Consider the following 23078-nt stretch of genomic DNA (forward strand, 5'->3'; position numbering starts at 1 on the left):
GACCCCAGAAGTATGTAATCCCACCCACATCCTCATGAGCCACACAGAAGCCTCAATCAGGTAACTGAGCCATTAACTGACCTACATAATGAGCTTAGCTACTTAAGACCTGTCACCCTGTGGGTGGAAAATGCTGTGCCTAAAGAACATAAAAACATCAAATGTGTAACACCGACTTAAAAAAAAAAAAAGTTACTTAACGGGTAGCTAGGGAGATGGCTCAATAAAGTGCTGGCCCCAAAACTTGAGGGCCAGAACTTGGATACTCCACACCCATACTAAAAACAGTGTAGGTATGGCCCACTGATAATACAAGGACTTCAAAGAAGACAGGAAAATCCCAGGGGCAAGCTGGCTGTCTAACATGCAGGAGCACTGGGTCATGTAGAGATCTCAATAAAGTACAGAAGGATCTAGCATAATACCCAGCTTCAATCCCTGGCCTTCATGCACACACACATACATGTTCACGGTACCTACACTCACGTGCACCCACACATGTATGAATGAGCATGCACACCTATACACAAAAGAGCTTCCCATTTTGATAAACCAGATATTTCTTGAATATGCAGCAGATTGGGACAAATAACTGTTAGTGTTTATTTACTTACTCAACAAATCATGGTTCATTCACTCAAGGTGAATGCATCTGTGCAACTTTGTAGTATCATAACAAAAAATAATTTTGCTATTTTAAAACAGACCCTCTTTCCTTCCAATTGTCCTGCCTCCACATCTTCCTTTAATTTACCTAAAAATCACTTTGGAGAGCTAGGGGTTTAGCTCAGTGGTAGAACACCTGCCTAGCAAGAGCAGCACCGTTAGTTTGGTCCCTACCTGTGGGAGGGGAGGTGTGGTCCTTTCAGAAACAGTAGATAAAAGATTCCAAAATAAAAGAAGAAGGGAGGGAGGGAGGGAGGGAGGGAGGGAGGGAAGAAAGAAAGAAAGAAAGAAAGAAAGAAAGAAAGAAAGAAAGAAAGAAGGAGAGAGAACAAGCAATCCTCCAAGGATCAGCGGAAAGATTGCACCACTCACTAGATAACATTCAGTTGTGGGGGTGCAAACAGAAAGAACAAATCCTGCTGAGACAGCAACCTAGCAACACACATGCCACTCCATTCTAGGGGCTTAAAGAAGATCTCTGTATCTAGCAGCACATGCAAGCACGCACGTACACACTCGCACGCACACGCTCCTGCACTTTTTCTCCTATGAAGTGCTTTCTTTTCAACTTATGGTTCTAACGCAATAAATGCCATCATACTTTAAAACTACAGGACAGATCTTACGATTTCAGGAACAAACGAAAGAGGGCCAATTTTTAAATAGCACATGCTATTTAGGTTGACTTTTAGCCATCCAAGGGGTTGCCAGCATCTTCTTTGCTAAATAGGAAGAAACAATAAAAAGTTCTTTTTAAAAAAGTTTTATAATATTTGAATATACTGTATTATCTGATTCCTCTGAGAAGAAAAAAATTAGCTTCATATAAACACTAGACTGTTATCCTCCCTCCTATGTAACATTTGGAATATTTTAAAATGTAAATTTCATTCCAGTTATTGTTAGTATTATTATCTTACCTCTAAATCAAAAGCTCATTAAGAAAAAAAAAAGCCACATCAAATTTCAGTCAAATCCCATGTGGGAGGAAACACAAACTTCAAAATACAAGGCCACTGTGTGGCTCTGTTCTCTTTGGCCTAATAAGTCAGTTTCCCAAGGCCTATTTCTGATTCTGGCAGTACTTGGATTCTGTCACTCTTTGTACAGCTAGAATTCTAGAAATATCAAGTAGCAGTGGGAGAAAACTCATACCTGCCATTCATGTTTGCTGGCCTCTGAGGGCTCAGGATGAAGAAAGAAGGGCTCTCAGGTCCCTGCCTCCTCCTGCTGCCAGCTAGTGTCACTTTTCTCTGTGCTTCATCCTGCAGGCTCTCTGAGTTCTTCCGCTTTAGTTATGAGTTATTTTCCTATCATAATTCCTACAATTTCTGTGTACAAAAGAACTGAGTCTACTGTGGGTTTGTTTGTGTTACTTTTCTCTTCCCTCCACACGAAACAGACAAGGCATTCAAAAAATATTTCATCTCTGAAATACTGTCATACCCAGGGTATTAAACAATAGAAACTGTGAAACTGTTATCTACCAACAGAAAGTATTATTAGGAGAAAACATAAAGTTTAAGCTAATTAAATCAGCATTGAGTAAACTACAGAATCACAAATGCCATTGCAAATTACTACTCAAAATCAAGAATTATAGCAAAGCAAACAAGTTAGCTTAACAGCTCCACTGGACAACCACACATCCAAGAATATTTGGCCAGCACACACTGGCCTTGAAGATTTTTTTTTTAAGGACACAAAGCTGGGTTGGTAGGAAAGGGGATTATACTCCTGGAAAGCTAGGAGGTGTTGAATATGATCCAAACATTGAAACTCTCAAATAATTAATAAAGAAAAAAAAAGGAATTATACAGGCAAAAAAAAATCAGTAAGTAGATAAATAAAGACACAGAATCTTCCTGCTATGAAGAAAATGGATTGCTAAATGGGTAGGCTTATGCTAACACGACACCGAGAGGCTACAAATAGAACCATCCACCGGGCCCTTTCTACCTTGAACGTCAAGGACTACTACCTTGGAAAACAGTTATCCTTCTAAAATACAGTGCTGGGAAAAGCAAGGAGATAAAGGATTAGCCAAACAAAAGTTGGGCAAGGATTTTTGGAATCCAGGAGTGTGCCAGGAGCATGGGGTTCTAAGGACGCCGAGTCAGAAAACACTGAGAACTCTGTCTGCTGCATGGGTCTGTTCGTTTCTTTGCTTTGGTGATTTTCCAGATTTGGGTTTGGTTTTGTTTAGCCCTTGGTTACCTAGTAAAGTCACTGTTTAAAAAATTCCAACCTTGTCTACACTAAACTGAGAAGAAAAAGAGAACTGTCCTCTAGAAGCGGACGGCAGGAATTAGTGGAGCCTGGATGAGCAGGGCATTCTGGTCACAGCCACAGTGCAGGCTGGCAGCCAAGAAATACCAGCATGGCTGGAGTGGGAGCCGGGACCTCTGAAGACAAGAAGCCTCAGAGTTGGCGTGGGCAGGACTGGAAAAACCCAACCAGCCAACCAGCCAGTTGGACCTGGGCACGAGAGCCTGCAGGACTTCCTGGGAGGGTGAATTAGTCGGGTCATTTGGGTTTTGAAAGACGTAATCTAAATTATCTATTTGCAGGATTTTTCAAAACAAAACAGCTACTGGTATTTAGCATACTTATAGAACCAAGAAGGAAAGTTTTCAAATGCTTGAGGAATGGCTAGAAACTCAATCCAGAATACCAAAAACAAGAGGCATGCATGGTGACACAGGTCTGTAATCCCAGCATTGTTAAGACCAGCCTGGGGTATTTAAGTAAGATGTGGCCTTTAAAAAAAGGAAAAGTAACTGGCTCCCCTCTGTGTAATAAGTATTGAGTAATTAGTGCCCTAAAACCCCATATAAACTTTGGCTCCAAGTAACTAAACCAAAATCAGCTGCAGAAACGTGCTCTAGAGGGAAGGAAGGATTCTGGGAGTGTCTCCTGCCAACCAATGATGCTCCAGCATCAGGAACAACTGCTTGAATTTGTGCACTTCTTTCACTTCTTGCTAAGCTTGCAGGAAAGTCAACCATGCTGCATACTGTTATAGGGAAGAAAGGCATCCAACAGAGCGACACCAAGTAGGACCAATTTTCAGGCCAAGAATTAACTAGAGAACAGGACAGGACAGTGGGGAAAGGGGGAAGCTTCAACTAGCCCAGAAAGAACAGAGTTATGTTTAAAGTTTCTGGTGAGACAATTAGTTGGGAGAAGGAAGGTGCTGCATCCAAGGAAATGGGCCCAAGGTCATCTGACATCACCCAATTAGAACTTAGGGAAATGCTTTCTTGTCTTCTGGCTAAGGGAAGTTAAAAACAAACGTCCCAACGGCATTGCACAGGCCATAGCTGGAGGTCATGAGTCAGGCTGTCATCTGCAGTCCTAGTTATCTGTAAATGCCTGGTGTGAAGGAGCCAGGCTAGCTTTTATGAGACCAGTAGGATCTGTGGGGAATCTAAGAAGCAGCACTTGCCTGTCAGCCCCCTCCCCCCAGAGTGGGGATAGTGGCCCAGAGTGCAGATAGGGTGGAGGTGGCCCAATGTGTGAAGAACTGAAAGCTAAGAGATAGCTAATATCTCTTGTGTATATCTGAGAGTCTGGGGTAGTGGCAATGAGAGCAAATTGCTGTCTGTGCTGACGTGGACATCATGGTCCATGCCTATAACCCCAGCCTTGGACAGGCTGAGGCAGGGGAAGGTAAGTTTGAAGCCAGGCTAAGCTAGACAGTCAGACCTCCTCTTCTCAAAACACAGAAACATGTATTTGAAAGGTCCTTCATTCCACAGAATATTGTCACCTCGCTGTGTGGAATATAACCATCATATTGAAACCAAATGAAAAGCCTCTTTCACACTAATTTTGGAAAAAACCTTAAGACTGGAAAGCAAATGAAGCAATTCCTTAGCAATATTTGACGCTGCAACCCTAAGCAAAAAAAAAAAAAAAAAAAAAAAAGCCAAAGATAAGTTAATGTAATAAACAGATATCTTATTCATTCAACAATAAGCTAAATAATACTAAAATTGACAAACAGTAAAACAAAAGAGATGTAATTTTAACTTTGTCCTACTTAGGAAACTCACACCAGTTTGACAGAAATACCTCCTGACAAGCCCTCATTAACCCCACTGAAAATCATTACAGGGCCTATTTATAGTGATAAGCATGTTCTATAGGTTGCATAAATTAAATGTGGTTTGTTGTTTTCATGTCTTGTGAAGACTCTACAATCAGTTGTCCTTCGGGAACAGAAATCCACAGGCAGAAGAGAAGAGTACCCCAAGGCATGGGATCTCCCTGTCTTGGCAACGTGGAGAGTGTCCCTGTCACTCAGAAACCTGCACAGATGCTGGTATTAAGATGAGAAGTGGCAATCAAAAAGAACAGGGAAAGGAAAGATTTCAGTGTTGTCTGCCCATTAGACGAGGCACAAAGGCAGCCCGGGGCCTCCTTACACAGAGACGTGTCCCTGGCTGGTCAGCATTCTAAACCTGTATAGACTAGACGTCAAGCTACAGTTCTGGTAGCACTACAGAAACGCTACACAGAACTAACAAATCAAGTCACCATAAGTCCCTCTGCACATAATTGCATCTCCCTTATGAAATCCAAGAAAATTCTCATGTCAACAGGAATGTGAATACAGCCCTCTTTTTACACTGAGACAACTGTACCAAGTCATGAGTCAAGCAAAAAAGAATGTATAAATGTTCTGGCTTAAATATTTAAAAAAAATGATACTTATGTTATAGAAATGCCACTAAGACTTAATTTTACACCTAACAACACATAAAACTAAAAGAAATCTACTCTTCTGGTAAAAAAAAAATCACATACCTCCCAATCTAAGTTTTCAAGTGAAGTTATCCTGAGTGAAAAATATTGAGACTTACATGAAGTTACTATGTTTTTAATTATAAGCTGCATTTTGACATACACAGTAACTTACTTGAAGTTACATTTTAAAACTATGAAGTGTTTCAAGTATCAAAAGTATCCTTGTGACCCAGTCAGTAGGGCAATAACCTAACAGTGCTCCACTGAATGCCAGCCACTGCTTTACAAACCAAGCTTTCAAGGCAGCTTTAGTGCAGTAACAGTGCCCATATTCTCTGACTCCGAGGAGGAGCTATCTGGGGGTAACTGCAATGGTAATACCTTTGAAAATTCCTCCTTTATAGTGTGTTCATGGGGCATGGGGGAGGGGGAGGGAAGGAGTTAAAATACACACACACAACAGTTCCAGTCACTTGAAAATGCACCACTCTCTCAATTCAGCCTGATTTACTGCTACAGTTATGGGAGACGAAGACTTCCAAGTGACAAATGTACTAATTATTTCATTCAAGGACACTAAGCCAAAGTTCACACCAAGTCCCTTGAAAAAACGCATCCTCTTCCCATCTGGGCAAAATACAGATATTTTGTTTCTAAAGACGTAAACAGTACTTGCACCAAAGTATATACCTAGTTAGATTTCAAGCGTTATGTTTCAAAAGTTGCAAAAATCACTGGCAACATCTAATGAAAACCAGGCCTCTGGCATGCCCACAGCCAGCTGCTACTGTCCCAAATGCTGCTCTTTCCAAGAGAGGAGCAATCTACATGTGTTACAGTTTCAGTCTGAATGTCATCTCCTTTGGCAAGGGCCAGCACAGGGCAAGATGGTAAACATTTTAAGACTGTGTGGTCAATTCCATCTGTGTAGAGCTACTCCGCTCTGCTTGGGAGCACTAAAGCCACCACAGACAATGTACCAGCACACAAATATGACTGTAGCCTCTACAGCTTCTAGTTCATTAAGTCTTCACATGCCATGATATATTACTTTCCTCCTGATCTTTTTCCACCCATCCTAAATTGTGGCCTGTGTTTGCTTAAAGGCCACACAAAAATACATAGCTGGGTTTGACCTTGTGGATTTGGCCCGTGGTTTGCAGTCTCTCCCTGGCTGAGGGGTGAACTGGCCTTCAGTCTCGCACATATACCACTATGTAGATAACCTACAAACAGCATGCTCTCCCTGATAAACACCTCTCTCTTTAAGTCAATGAAGGTAGCTGCTATTTCTTTCCCACATACCCAAAAGTCAAACAACAATAATGAGGACAAGAAGAAACAGAAACAGCCTGGAAAAAGGGTACAGGCTACTCTTGTTGCTCCCCAATGGCCTTGTGGCAAATGAGTATCATCCTAAATCGCAATTCTGTCCCTACAACTGATTGCGGCACATAAGCACAACTGAGTATCATCCTAAATCGCAATTCTGTCCCTACAACTGATTGCGGCACAGAGAGGAACCCTGACTGGACCGTCTTTTATCAAGAGAAATCGGGGAAAACATGAGCCATGGGGAAGAGCTGCCATCAGTGGCTTGGAAACAAGGTCCCAGCTGATAGGACATGGTTTTAAAAGTACTCAGTCTTGGTGGCAAGGGTCCCTAAGGGAGAAAGAACACTGGGCCAAGTGCCTATAAAGGGAGCAGCTACTAACCTTAATGGCTGCATACCACTTTTCACAATTCTTAAAGAAGACCTTAAGCTTAACAAAATAAACAGTGAATCTCTTTGTGGTAAAAGGGCCAAGCATGCAAGCTGAGGACTGTAAAAAGGAGTAAAACACCACTTCAAATGTAAGTCATGAAATCATAAACACAAAGCAAAACAGGTTTGAGCTGCATAACCCAACCACATGAAGACATTATAAAAAAAAAAAGAAAAAACCAAAAACAGCAAGGGGAGGCATTTCCTAGGTACTAGACTGACTGGGGGGAAAGTGCAGAAGACAGACCAAGTACAGAGAAGGAGTTTGCCTCCTTCCCTCCCCACAGCCTTTCCAGAGATTTGCTCTCTCCCTCTCCACCCTGTAAATTGCTGGTTTGCATCAGCAGACAGGGACAAGCTTTTTCTTCCTTCCTTGAATGCGCCATCGCAAATTAAAGAGCTTATAAATGAATATCACTGAAAAATACCAGTCATAACAGAAATGTCTGAAACCATGTCCTTCAATTTTTCTCCAAACTCCCCCACCCCACCCCAGTTTAGTTCATAAAACAGTCAAGGTGCCTCTAAAAGCACGCACTAGTCTCAATCCAGGTCTAGGATCCCGACTGCAGAGACTTGGCAGGAACACAATCTCCCACTTCTCTCATCTAGAAGGCGTGGGGTACAGAAAGAAGCATCAACGTATGAACTTGGCTGAAGACCTCCGCCTGAGGAGAGCTCCAAGAAAGATAATTCTGATAAATGCTGCAAGGATAAATGAGGACAAATGATGACTTTAACCGAAATCTTGTCTACATTCTCTCTGCGCCTGAAATGGAGGGGCAGCCAAAAGACTCTCAGGGCAGCACACAGCAGACTATAACTAGCAGGACATTCCCAACTGTTGAACACAGAGCACAAAGCCAGGAAACATATTCCAAAAGCACATTCGCAGCAACAATGGACAAGTAGCAGAAAATGTCACAGTGCTTTTAGGACACCTATTTATCTCAAGCCTGGACCATTTGCCCCTCAGGAGACTGGCATTTGGCTGTTTTGAAGATGTCTTTTGTTCTCACATTTCAGTTCTGGATGCTACCCGCATCTAGTGCATAGAGGTCAAAGACAAAGCTAAACTCACAATGCATAAAACAGTCACCAAGAGCAAATTGTCAGCAGAGCCAAGGAGAAATGCTGAGTGACTCCACTCCTCTTACGTGGGAGCAGAGGCACACTGGGTGTGCCTGAGAAGGTGTGAAGCCATGCCTCAGGTACCAGCAGCGTTTACTTGACACAGGGTCTCTCATTAGCCTGCAACTTCTGTCAAGCAGGCTATGATCTCATTAGCCTGCAACTTCTGTCAAGCAGGCTATGATAGCCAGCCGGTCAGCTTCAAGGATCTGCCCAAGTCGGCCTACCGACTCATCATCAATGGGATTCTAAGCGTAGGCCACCATGCCTAGCTTTTAAGTGAACCCGGGAGATGCAGACTCAGACCCTCACACAATCGGGACAACTAACGCAGCCATCTCCCCAGCTCCGAGTACACTTTTTACCGACCTACTAGGACACACTGACAAATGATGTGGTCAGAGGTGATCTTAGACAACGTCACTCTTCTTGAAGACCTACTAATCTAGACCTCAAAGATCATTTCTGTATTTGTGTGGTAATTTTCAGTTATACTACTTCAGGGGTAAAAGTAAAGACCGCTGATAAATCTGACCAAATTACCAAACGATGTATCTTCTGCGCTTCTTAGCTTAGCACAGAACACTTAAGACCATCGGCCCATGTATGCAACCAGCTTGGCTTCTGCTCTCTAGCTCCCATTAGCACACACTAACATTTCCAACGTTTAGCTCATAACTCCGTGCCCACCTGCCACAGAAACCAGGTCTCAGATATCAACCGTGGGTTTTATATGGAAAACATTCATATCTGAAATTCCCTTCCTCTGATATTACAATCCATTTTAAATTTAACATCCAATTCAACGAAACGTAAAAGCTTGCACAGGGAAGGGATTGGTTTTTTACTACAAATTTAAAGGTAGCAAGCCTGGCACGGATAAGCTCTGTAAAAAGTGAGTGCTGGCATCGAGAGTTGGCGTAAAATACACAAAAGCCAAAGCCTCAAGGTTATTTTTATTTATCAATAAATTTGATTTGGGTGTTTCAACAAAGACAGTTTTCGGAGCACGTTTTTATATTTTGCGTCTCTATTTGCATTTATTTGTGTGGTTTTTCAAGTGTTATGCTAAAAGAAATACCATTGTTCTGTGATTAAACTTAGTTCAAAGTCAGAATAGTCATACCGGTTCAGATTTCCTTGTGACTGACAGGATAAGGGCAACCATTTCTGCAGCCAACAGAGCAAGCGCTGCTCCACAAAGAGCGAGGGGCTGCTTAGCAAGCGCAGACTTCGTGAATTGTCCAGAGAAGATAAAAAGATGGCTACACGGACCAGCAGGTCTTGTGCCAAGTGTCACCCTCGGAATTAGAAATCCGAGGTGGAAATGTTTGCTCGTGGTCTTACTTTCCAGAAGGAAAGCGTCTAGCTGGTTATTGAGGAAGGCAAAATTAGCTCATCCACCCACTCACCACCAAAGCACATCAGGTCCTTTAAACGCTAGGCTCAGTTCCAGGGAGCTAAGTCCAGGGCCCAGAAGTGGAAACGGCCAGAGAAACTCCCCAGCGCGATAAAGCGCTGCAAGTCCTGTTAAGACAAACAGGCGGCGGGGTTCTCCTCTGGCTGAACCCAGAAAGTTTTGTTCACACGAACTTGCCTCCAACTACTAGCTTTCGCTCAGCTTCCGAACACCCACCAGGGCCAGGGCTCGGGGAAGCCTGACTCGCGCCCCAAGGTGGAACAGGAGGAGGAGTAGGTGGGCGCGCAGGGCGTCTGCCAGCAGCCAGGTCCCGAGCACGGCTTGGCTACTCGGGGCAGGATGGCGAGCTGCTTTCCGGGGCGCTGGAAGGAATGTCCCCATCAACCGCAGCAAAGCACGGAGCCCCGCAGTTAGGGTCCGGCAGGGATGAAGCCTGCAAAGAGGGAAGAAAAGTTGCCCGGTTCCCTCCAGACGCGCCCGCGGGAGGCGGCGTGGGGACCTCACCTGCAGGGATGCACGAGGGCGTCTCCTCCGCCACGCCCAGGCCGGCTGCCCAGGACAGCAGGGCGAGCACGGGCAGCAGTCTCCCGGGTCTCGCTCCGCCGCCCCCCATTCCGCCCCTGCTCCCGGGAGCCCGAGGCCTGCGGCGGAGACTTCTCGCGAGATGCGGAGACCCCGAGGAGCAGCCCGGCCAGGCGTGGGCCCCGGGCGGCGGCGGCTAGCGGACTGCGTGGATGGAGAAGCGGGCGGAGGGGACGGAGCGGACGAGCGCCGAGCCCGAGCGCGTGGAGCGGACGACGGAACCAGCGGCTCGGGCGGTGCGGGCTTAAGAGCCGCCAAGGAGGGCGGGGCCGGGGGCGGGGCGCTGCTCCTGGAACCCCGGGTCCCGAGCCGTCGGGGCTGCGCCCCCACCCTCGGAGTCGCCGACGCCTACGTGCACCGCCTCACGCCCCGGCCCCGAGCGTTCTTGCGGGACGTGCGCTCCTCTGCCTCTCCCTGTGTTCCAGAAGCTTCCACTTCTGCGGGCCCTGCCTAGATCTCCTTCTTCTCTGCTGAACCGGAGGTGAGTGGTGACCGCGGGGGTCTTCCGCTCGCTTGGCTGAGTAGGCTCCTGTCACACTCCCAGCCAGCAGGGTTGGGGCTTCCCGGGGCACCGCTGCTTCTGAGCTTAAGCATCACCGTGTCAGAGAAGGCCTTGCTTCGATTGTACTCGGTGAACAGAAACTTTTCACTGTCCGGTGAACATCTCTCCCGCCGCTGCTGCCAGGAGAGCCTTAGACTCTTTCCAGTAATGAAGCTTGTAAATCCAGTGGAGTCCAAGCCCAGCTTGTGCGACCTGGGGCTGCGCTTTACAAGGTCTTCCTGCCGGGCACATGGAAAATTACTTCCGAAGATGTAAGGGGAGCCAGTCAAGGGCTCCTGGGAGCCGCCTCCACTACTTTGGGTTTTGGTTAGTATGTCTATACAAAGTCGTTTTTTTCCCTTTGTTCTCACACTTTAGCCGTAGATTTACACCGAATGGTGCAAGGGCAAAAGTTTCGACAGCTTTATCCCACACATTCTCTGGTAGGCTTACTTTAAGAAAGAACAAAGGATCAGATTCTAGATCTGCTGCTTAAATCTTCCTGAAATAAGAGGAGGCGGGAAATACACGTTCTAACTCGGAATTCCTTTTTTTTTTTTTTAATTAAAATTACCTAAATTCATGATCACAGTTTTTGTACATTTAGCGTAAAGTCAAGAGGAATCCTGGTTAACAAATTGAAAACAGGTGGGAAATTCTGTACATATTTGGAGTGTGACTAGAACTAAGCCATTTATTACTGTGTTTTGATGCTTTTGGTGTGTCTCTCTCCCTCCCCACTCCCTCTCTTTTTAATAAAGGAAAATTGGGGAAAGGTCAGGGACAAGTAGACGTAATCAAGGAAATGGAAAACTGTGAGACTGGAGAAGAATGGGAAAAAGGAAGGTTGAAGTGGGAGTTACTTCCTCTGACGAAGGAACAGCTAGGGGATGCATTCCTTTACAGTGAGTGAGTGGCAGGTGCAGACTCACGAATCCAGGCAGGGGCAAACAGGACCAGCCCTCAACAGAACGGCTGGTCGTTCGGATAAATATGTTTCCAGACTTCCAGGCTGAACGCTGCCAGGTTTTTTTGAACTTGAGTCCTACTCCCCCGAACCTCTGGATTCCTCAACTTGCCTGGCTAGAACTGGAAACTCCATGTAGGCCTAACTGTGGAGGCCACCAGTAATTATGGGTTGCTATGACATTCTCCTCCTCTGTTGAGTCTCAGAGTCAGAACTTAAAAGCTTCTATAAAGGAAGTGTCTCTGAGATGTTCAAAATAGCCAGACGCTTCCATCACAGCCCCAAAGTGCCCCATTATGAAACCAAATTACTTCCTGCCCTCTCAGGTTTCCAGCCCTGCTGTCTATTTGTATGTTCCCATGGCAAGCACTCAGCATCTTTAGCTTATCGAATCCACATCTCACACCCAGTTCCTAGTTCTTCATCTCTGTTAATGATGCTCTCACATGGCTTCAGATTTGTTTCTAATCTCTGCTGTCAATACCACCAACCCAGAGAATGGTTACATTTTCCCTTCATAGTTTCTCTGTCTCCTTCCCCTTTTTCTTTCCTGCTTAATAACACATCTTTTACTATCCCAGCTTAAGCGTTTTCTCACTGACCAACTTTCCTATGGCTGCTTCCTGTCCTCAAACTTTGGCACTCTATATTATGGTTGATCTATCATATGCAGTGATTTTTTTTTTCACCTCTAAACAAAGATCTCACAGAAGATATGGAAGCCATCCTAACCCACTCACCTACAATTCAAATTATTCCACTAAAATATAAGCCAACTAATTTTATACCTTATGCTTGATTGATTTGTCTTACTTTGTCTCCCAGCGCAAGATAAACATTTTAATTTTTTTTTCCTCCAGAGGATAAAAATTGGATAGCAATCATTGTCATCATTTGGGTTCCAACACAGGCCAACCTTGGCCCAAGGTTATAGGAGGAATGTATTCAGGAGAAACTTGAGTAGATAAGGTTGAAGAAATTTCAGAAAAGACAACCGGGAGTGGATTTCAGCAAGCTAACCCTGTAGGTATGGTCTTTAGTCCACAGACCTGATGTATAACTTCATAGATAACCTAGCCCAGGTTCAAGAAGGTATCTGCGGTATCTTTATTCTCTACTCCGACATTCATTGACCGAAGGGCCATGAAACGCTTCTTCCTTTCCGCACATTGCCAGCCTGCTATGTTCAGAGATGGAGCAATCCATCACTGATTGCATATCTCTGGACGACAAGAAGACAGGTTGGTGTGTTCAGAGATGGCAGGACCGGGGGCGAAATCAGGGTGTAAGCCTGTATTCCTTTGTTCCTGGTATCTTTCTTTCTGTTCACGTTATCCTTCTAACAAACAACCCACTGTTCCTTCATTGAACTAACCAGCTCAAGTTCCACCATAAAGACTCTGTATGTCTTGTCCTATTACAACTTAGATGGGGCAGAATATTCAGTTTGTGTTCATGCTACGTCCTGTCCAAGTTTACTTCTTTTATAGCTTTTTATTAGACATTTTTTAATATCAGTAAAAACATTATGAAGTGAAGAAAAGATATTAAATGTGTAAATGAGTGATACAGAGGAAAAATCGAGAAAAGTAAAACCACAAAATACTGTAGTAAATTAAAAATTGGTGGTGGGCTTTATAATGTTTACTATTAGCCCTAAGACTATCATGATGGTATTATTTAACCTGCTGGCACAAATAATAAGACACAGCCATGTGTTAGATTTATAATTGCCTTATATACCTTGGGCCAGGCAGATACTTATACTGTCTCAATATCCTCACCATCCATCCCCGAGCCCCCATCCAATGTGATCCACCTTAGTTGTCCTCAGTTGGACTACCTTTCACCCATAATCTCATGGTACCATCAATGATGGTACCTTTCCACGCCATCATTGGAGTCCTTTCTCCAGTCCCACATGGTTTCTTCTCTAAGTTGACCCATCAAGCCATCCTCCTTCTTCCCCTCCACCCATCTGTCTGTTTCCTGTGATTCTCCTCAAAAGCCCAGGAACCCTAGTCACACCTACCCCATACTGCCCTACCCAGGTATAGGCTGTTTAATCAACTGGTCAGCTATGTCTTAGGCAGGTTTACACAAACAAGGATGGGTGTGTCCGGCAGGCAGTAACCAGATAGATCTTCAGGACCAGTAATTAGCATTAGACCAACCTCCAACAACAAAAGAAGAAATTTGCTGTAAATTTAAGTGAAGGGTTCTGGTACAGCATTACTAAAAACATACTTGGGTTGTATGTGGTAAGAAGGAAAAGTGATCCTGGCACAATTAACTTGTGTGCAAAGACCCTGAAGTTAGGGGGAAAAGAGAAGCCAAACTGGGTTCTATACTGTGTAAGAATAGTAAGATAATGCCTAAGAACTGATAATGAGGGAACAGGCAAACACCTGAGCCTTCCTCCTTTGATCTAGGTGAAAAGTCCTGTGAATGTCTGAGACAGAGCAAATGTGCTTTGAGGTGGGTTTTAAAAAGGATGAGATTCCAGATGTTAGATGAAGAACCAAGGGGCTGGTGGTGGTGAAAAGCAACGCTAGAGACCCATTTAGAGACTGGTGCCCAGCAAAGAAGCCACGGTGGCACGAAACACATTGGTACTAGTAAATCAAAGTCAGTTTCTCAACAAGTTTTACTGTAAAGACAGGAAAATTTGATGGTCTGTATGTGGGTGTAAGAGAAAAAATGTGGAGTATTTATTCAGTGAATATTTGTTGAGTGACTGAGGAGCAATGCTCTGAGAACATCCTTCATAACAGGGGTGTACAGAGAGAGGAACATTATAGGAAACAAACCAGAAGGAAAATAACCAGACAGCCAAGAATTAAAATGAAAGAAAGCAGGCCTTTCTGGAGAGGGAGGAGCAGTAGTCAGTAAAGGAAACCGACAAAGTCAGATAAACAAGACTGATCTGCAAAAAAAAAGTTTAGGAAAAGGTTTGAGAGGTAAGGTATACAAGTCTAAGATCAAAACCTCAGAAGGCAGTAGAAACCACGTGGTGGAGAAGAAAGCAGGAGAAAACAGCGGACCCTTCCTTTGTGACTACATCTAAACCAGGCCTTTTCTGCGCATGTCAGAGTGCAGCCTTCCCCACTTGGGGATGCTTGAGTTACCACAAAGCTGACCCCGCCCTTCAAGTATGAAAGGTTTGTAACATGCTCCAGGGGCCCCAGCACTTTTCCAAGCTGTAGCATGAGGAAAGACAGTTTCCCAGGTGGTACATATATTTTAGCGTTGAATCTCTTTTCAGCCAGTGACAGAAAATTAAGTAAGCTGCTTAGCATATCAAATAATAAGCAAACAAAGCTACTTACTTATAAAAGGAAACTTTGATTCATTTGTATTATGATTTTTTAAAATTTACTCTTCTTTTTTATATGTCATTAGAGATTAATAAGTATACAGTTTTCTGTAAGAAATCTTGGTTGTCATCCAACACTTTCAGATTAAAGATCATTTTTTTTAAACCTTGATTACATGCTTTTGTCATCTTATGTAGAATCTTCCCTAGTTAGATATGAGTCATGAAGTCCATGTACATTGGAAAATGATGTCATACATGAAACTAAACCAGCCAAGTGAAAAGAACAAAAGCAGGCCAGAACCACATAGAGAGCCAAATCGTGCCTGGTATTCTGAGAAGATGATTCTAGCAGATGTTTTCTGACGAGTCAGAATAATGGAGACAGAGCCGTCTGCGCTGTGAGTCACCCCACGAGCCCGTCGGCAGACATTTGTGGTGTCTGCATTTACTGCTTCACTGAAGTCCAGTGCTGCAACATGTCTCCTGACATAGATAACACTAAAACTCCAATAATTACGACAAGCCCTGTGGTAGTGTCGCATTTTCTTGTTCAACAGTAGTTTCTAATGATTTCCTTCTGGTTCTCTTGTTTTTTTACTTTTTATTTTTCATTTCCTTACTTAAGTACTACCCCAAAGCCCCATTGCCCTGAAGCTAAGAAAGTTCAGGAGTCATGAATGTTCTGCAGATATAAGGAGTAACTTGGGAGTTGCCGCTTAGTCTTGGTTGGGAAGAAAGCCAGGGCATAATAAGGAAGAGACACTAAGAAAGGGTCTCTTAGACGGCGCTATGAAGGTCTTAGAGAGAGGGGCGTGAGATTTAATTTACATTTTATTTTTAGCACGGGGGTTCATGTGTGCTGCAGCAGCTGTGTGGGAGTCCAAGAACAACCTTGTAGAACTGAGTGATTACTTTATGAATTTCAGGGATGGCACTCGGCGCACAGACCTTTAACTCACTGAGCAGTTCCATGACCCAGGGCGTGAGTTTGATTTATCCAGGAAAGTATTAGGATTTTTTTTTTCCATTATACTAAATAAGTACTCAAGTCTGTGAAAGGAAGGCCACAAATACAAGACAACTGCATGAAGACGTTTACATTAGAACCATAGTCAAACAAGTTTGTGTCCTTCAACAGTGCCAGGATTTATTGAAAAAAAAAAAATCAGTTCAGAAGGTTTGCCAAGTAAGCCCACTTCCCTGACAGCCTAGTTTTACGTCAACTTGACACAGCTGCAGCCATGAGTGAAGAAAGGCTCTCTCTCAACTGAGGAAAATGACTCTGTAATATTGGCATGTAAACAAGTCTGTACTGATTTTCTTAATTAGTGAATGTCCTGGGAGAGCAAAGCCCATTGCAAGTGGTGTCATCCTTGGACTAGTGGTCCTGGATGCTAAAAGAAAGGCAGAGCAAGCCAGAAGGAGCAAGCCAGTAAGCAGCACTACTCCATGATTAGATCCTGCCTCCAGTTCCTGCTATGACTTCTTTTGGTAATGTGCTTGCCTGTTCGATGGAATAAACCCTTTCCTCCATTAGTTATGTTTTTAGCACAATAGAAACTCTTAAGACAGCAGCCAAAGTGAATACGTGTTTTTTCTTTTCAATCTTCATCATTAATATCACTCTCAGAGCACACTTTACATATCACACCATAAACATAATATCTCTTTGTTGGTACAGAATGGTTGTAAGGGTTAAAGAGGTTGAAGCAGAGTTCAAGAAATTTCAAAGACGCTTGGGGGTGAGAAGTTGGGGAACCGATGGGAGTGTAAGAAAGTATCTGCAGAAGACAGGGAGCCTAGATGGGGAATCTGCTGGAGATACTCCTGGTCTTACTGTTGCTGCCATTGAGACAGTCTGTAAGGTGAGAGTTGAGCTGCTGGAGTGAGGTGTGGGACTGTGGTAGCTATAGAAGGTGAAGGGCAGGACCAGATCCAGATGAAAGAATAGGTGCACAGTTGGATGACAAGATGAAGAGTGATGAATGGATGGCACTTTAAGAGGCTATATCCACAAAGCTGAGTTGACGTCTCCGATGAACACACTCGGTGATCAGATGGCAGAACTGTGGGCAGTGTTAGGTCTCCTCCACTTGTGCTTCTGTTGGGGGATAGTTTTGTCCAGTGTGTATTCAAATGCTGATTTCTGTACCCAGAGATCCGAGGGCAGTTCAGACAGTGTCACTGTCATTTCTGTGAAGCATCCCCAGTCTCAATGTTGTGTAACAGTTGTTACCTATCACCCTGTGATTGGTTAATAAAGACCTGCACAGCCAGTAGCAAGGCAGTAGGAGATAAGGAGGGACTTCTGATCCCAGAGTAGGAGTCCCAGGTGTAGAGCAAAGAGGAGAAGCCATGAGAAGAAGATCATCACAATGAGGGAGTCACCATGATGAAATGGATCAAGCAGGAACAGCCAAGGCGAGATTAAGATGGCAGGTAATGGGACATTTGACTGGGAAATAGATCAGACCAGCACAGTCTTGTTAAAATAGATGAGTATCTGCCCAGCTGTAGTGCTTGAAGCCTATTAATAGATGTAATAGGTCATTGTGTCATTAGTTCCGAGCTAGAGTGGGCATAGAAAAGCCCTAATTTAACAGGATTCAAGTGAGGAGTTTCACCTTTTCTCCAGCCTAATGTCCAGTAAGTTCTTAGGTGCAGTTTTCTTAATAACGATTTTTATATTTTCCTGTGTTCTTATTAGAGTCCCACATTTCTTTGATAAAATTCTCAGATAGCTTTTTACTTTTTTGCATAAGTTAAGTATCAGTCTGTGCTTGGATACTTCCAGATCGATGGGAGGGGTTATATGCCCACTAACTGCACTGTTATCCTCCCTCATCAAAATGGAATCAAAAGCTGACTGTAAATGGAGTCTGTTTGGGAAAGACAGTCTAAAGAGCCACAGTTTAGAAAGGCTTATAAAAGAGTACAGCCTAGTCTCAATGAGAAAAAATGGGAACAGTCTGTGTTATATCACAAACTATTAGACTCTCTGCTCTTCTCTCTTTCCCTGTCTTCTCACCTCCTCTTCCCTCCTCTCCTTTTCTCACCTTTTCTCTCAGCAATCAAGCTGTGGCTAAAGAACAGGGACTGGAATGAAACACCAAGATTAACATGGAAAAGAAAAAACTCACTTTGGTGAAGAGTAGGATGCTTTTGTTCCCTAAACTTCTAAGGAACAGAGCATGCTCCAGAAAAGCTCATGCTGTGAAAAACTTTTGAGAGGCAGGTAATATCCTGTGAACATCCTTTGAAGGGTCAGGGGATTTGGTTCACCACTTTGAGGGTTCCTCAGCCTGTAAGAAATGATTTATTAGCATCCATCATCAGTGTTAGGTTCATTAGAGCTTACAAGAGAAGCACAGAGACACTAGACCCCTGTCTTCCCTAGATGAACCTATATGTCTAGATACTTTCATTTCATCCTAAGGTTGAAAAGTTGTAGACAGCTATGCGATTGAACACCCGCCTATCAGGAAAGCAAGGAATATCAAGCCCAGGAAAGTCTCAACAATAGGTTGAAACAAATTGAAGCAATAATATGAAATCTTGAAGACAAGGTAGAGGAAATAAATTTTTAAAAAAAGGTTAAATGTCTAAAAAAAAATCATGAATAGAACATGAAGAAAATCTGTGACACTATAGAAAGAGCAAATTTATGAATAGTATGTGTATAGGAAGGAGAAGAAACTGGACAGAGGATCAGAGAATATTTTCAGCAATGTCGTAGAAGAAAATTACCAAAATCTAAAGAAGGAGATGCCTGTTGAGGTACAAGAGGCATATAGACCACCAGATATACAAAACCAGGAAAAAAAAATTACAGAATCAAAACACAAAATGTACAAAGAAGGTTATTGAAAATGTCAGGAGAGAAAAGTTACATATGACAGCAGGACCATCATAATAACATCTGCCTTTCCAGTAGAAATCTTGAAAGCCAGGGAGCCTGATGTGCTTCAAGTTCTAAATGACCAACCCAAACTACTATACCAAAATACACACACACACACGTGTGTGTGTGTGTGTGTGTGTGTGTGTGTGTGTGTACACACACACTCATAAACCCAGCTATCATGCTGAAGAGAACATCTGACATTCCCAAGAAGGCAAAAAGATATATAATCTCAGAGCATTAACCACAAGAGGTCTAGGAACAGAACTCCACAAGAAGACAACAGGCAAATAAGTACCATTTAATAATGGTTTCAGTATTAACACGTTCAGTTTCCCAACAAAAAGGTGCAGATTAACAAACTGGATTAGAAAACAGAATCTATCTTTTCGCTGCATCCAAGAAATACACCTTACCATGTGGGGTAGACACACCTTAGGGTAAAAGGATTGAAAAAGTTTTCAAGCAAATAGGACAAAGAAGCAGGAGAGTAGCTATTCTAATATCTGACAAAATAACTATTCAGAAGAGATAGGGAAGGACATTTCATAGTCGTTAAAGAAAAAAAATCCACTGAGAGGATATTACAGTTCTTAACATTTATGCACCAAACACAGGTATACCAGGATCATAAACAATGTCATATTTAAAACTCTAAATTGACCACAACACAGTGACAGCGTGTGACTTCAATACTCCTATTAATATATCATCAAGACAAAAACTAAATAGGAAAACATAGGAGCAAAATTACATTATAAATTAAATGGTGCTCACAGACGCCTACTTAACAGTCCACCCAGGCACTGAAGAATACATCTTCTCCTCAGTAGCCCATGGAAAGTTTTCTAAAATCAGCCACATACTGGGATACAAAGCGAGAATCAACAAATTTAGGAATATTGAAGTACTCTGTGTATTATGTGACAAAGGGATTAAACCAGATACTAGCGACAACAGAAAGTACACAAAGTCATGGACGGTAAAGAACACCCTACTGAATCAAAACTGGGTGAAGGAAGAAATCAAGAAGAAAAAAATAAAAAGTCTAGAATTTAATGAAATGAAAATATAACATATTACAATATCATGAGACAGAATTAAAAGTCCTAACAGTGAAGTTTAAAGCATGAAGCGCCTACATAAAAAAACCTGGAGAAATCCCACATTAATACCTTAACACTGCACCAAAAGGCACTGGAAAAACAAGGACATACAATACCCAAAAAGATTAGATAGAAAGAGAAATCAGGGTTGGGTTTAATGAAATTCAAACAACAAAAGTGTAAAGAATCTATGAAACCAAGAGTTGGTTCTTTTCAAAAACTAACAAGATTGATAAATAGCCAAATTATAAGAAAAAGTAAAGACACAAATTAATAAAATTACAGATTAAAAGGGAAACTTTTACAAAGATACTGAAAAAATTAAGTGACTTATACAGACCAACCTTAAAAAAATGTAAAATACACTAAACTGGAAAGCATAAAATAAATGAATAAATTTTTCAATATGCATGACGTACTAATACTACATTAAGATGAAGTAAATAATTTAAATGGGCCTATAGCAACCAATAATAGGCAGTAGGTCCATAGGAACAAAGAGGATATCTCCCAACTGAAAAAAAAAAGTCCATAGCCAGACTGGTTTAGCACAGAATTCAAATAAGAACTAACACCAGTATTCTGCAAATTATGCCACAAATTAGAAAAGAATAAAACACTTCCAAACTCTTTTTATGATTCCTAGATTGCCTGATACCAAAGAAAAAAGTAAATAAATAGAAAAGAAAGAAAAATTATGTCCCAATACCTTTAAGAACATAGATTCAAAAATTCTCAATAAAATACTTGAAAATGAAATTCAAAAGCACATCAAAAAGATTGTCCCCTATAAACAAGCTGATTTCATCCCAAAAGTGTAGGAACGGTTCAATATACATAAATCAGTTAATGTAATCCACAACATTAACACACTCAAAGGCAGAAATCACAGGGTCACTTCATTAGCTATAGAAAAGGCTTTTGAAAAAAGCTACTTTATGCTAAAAGTAGTAGAGAATGTAAGAATATAAGTGACAAATCTAAGAACAAAGGAACTGTACAACAAACTTACAACCATCGTCATGTTAAATGAATTTTTAAAACCTTCAAGGCATTGCCATCAAACTGGGATCAAGACAAGGATACCTGCTGTCCCCATTTTTTTGTTGTTGTTGTTTTTGTTTTTTCAAAATAGTGTCTGAAGCCTTAGCTGACTCGGGGATGGTTTTCTGTGTATTCAGATTCTGACTTCTATACCTAGAGAGCTAGTTGGAGCCTAGACATGGGCATTGCCACTTCTACTGAAGCATCTGCTGTCTCAATGTTGAGTAAAAAAATGTTCTCCATCACCTCTGATTGGTTAATAAGGAGCTGAACAGCCATTAGCTCAGCAGGAAAGTTGAGGTGGGACTTGTAATCCCAGGAGGAAGGGTCCCAGGTGAAGGAGAGAGAGAGGAAGTCATCACAAGAAGGTCACATGAGAGAATCGCCATGAGGGCATGATGGAGCAGGAGCAGCTAGGGTAAAAGTAGGCAGCTAATGGGGAACATGGCTGAAAAGTAGATCAAACCAGCGTGGATGGGTTAATAGCTCAATACCTGCCCAGCTAGAGTGCCCAAAGTTTGGTAATAAATGTAATAGGTCTTGGTGTCATTATTTGAGAGCTAAAGCAGGGGTTAAAAAAAAAAGTCTATTCTTTTATTTTTACATTAGCCAGATCAATTAACACAAGTGAAGGAATTAGAAAAAATTCAAATAGAAAAGAGAAATCAAATCATCCTTGTTTACAAATAGGATTCTATACACACAGAAGAAAAACTAAATACTCCACCTGAAAATTCTACATCTGATAAATGCTTTCAGCAAAGTAAGTTGCAAAATAAACATGCAAAGAACAAACAAACAAACAAAAAAACAGTAGCCTTCCTGAATACAAATGACACTCATACCAAGAAATCAAAGAAAAAAATCACATTTGAAAAGTTAAAATATCTTTGAATTATTTCTAAGTAAGAAAATGAAACATATAATAACTTAAAACATACTGAAAACATTTTTTAAAACATGAGAAGATGGAAAATTCTCTCATGCTCATGAATTGATAGGATGAATATTGCAGAAAGGCCATCCTGCTGAAAAGCAACTTAAAAATTCAAAGCAATGCCTATCAAAATTCCAATACAGTTTTTCACAGAAATTGACAAAAAAAATCTTAAATTTCATTTGAAAACAAAAAACTATACAGTAGACAAGATAATCATAAATAATAGAAGTGGATATAGCTGTATAACCATTTCTGATTATAACTTATACTACAGAATGTAAATAAAATGACACAGGCATTATACAAATATATTGACCAACAAAGCAAAGTAAAGCCCCAGACACAAATCCACACACTATGAATTTTGACAAAGAATTAAAAAATGCACACTAAAGAAAAGACAGCATCTTCAACAAATGGTGCTAGTCAAGTTGGATAGCTGCATGGAGAAGAAGAAAGCGAGATCCTTTCCTCTCACCTTGTACAAAATAACTCCGAATGGATCAAGGACTTTCAGATGAGACCTGATACCCTGAATCTGATAGGGGAGGAAAGTAGGGAACACACTTGAACTTGCAGGAATGTGAAAGGACTTTCTGAATAGAACCTTAAAAGTACAAACGTTAAGATCAACAATTAGCAACTAGGACCTTGTGAAGCTATAAGTTTTAATACAGCAAAGGAAACCATCATCCTAGTGAAGAGACAGCCCACAGAATGAAAAAAAATATTTGCCAATTATATGTCTAACATAGGATTCATTTCTGATATATACACATAACAAAAAAATACACATCAAGAAAACACACAACTCAATTTAAATGGCTCCACAGCTCAGAGGAGAGCACTGGTCTTGTAAAAATGGGACATGAATATAAACAGAGATTTCTCCAAAGATGAAGTACAAATGGCCTAGAAACAATTTTCTAAATGTTCAGAATAG

The 23078-nt window shown here is 42.0% G+C and overlaps 1 protein-coding gene across 2 annotated transcripts in view; it reads right to left on the reverse strand.

Annotated features, from left to right (window-relative positions):
• Positions 1-10373, reverse strand: part of Plod2 (procollagen-lysine,2-oxoglutarate 5-dioxygenase 2) — a 70807-nt gene extending 60434 nt beyond the window's left edge. For both annotated transcript variants that reach the window (XM_021642337.2, XM_021642336.2), the window contains exon 1: positions 10240-10373. In XM_021642337.2, coding sequence (XP_021498012.1) covers positions 10240-10348 — 109 coding nt within the window. In that variant the 5' untranslated portion in view covers positions 10349-10373. The remainder of the gene's footprint in view (positions 1-10239) is intronic.
• Positions 10374-23078: the final 12705 nt, after the last annotated feature.

Source organism: Meriones unguiculatus, chromosome 6 (genome assembly GCF_030254825.1).
Source record: "Meriones unguiculatus strain TT.TT164.6M chromosome 6, Bangor_MerUng_6.1, whole genome shotgun sequence".
NCBI classification, from domain to species: Eukaryota; Metazoa; Chordata; class Mammalia; order Rodentia; family Muridae; genus Meriones; species Meriones unguiculatus.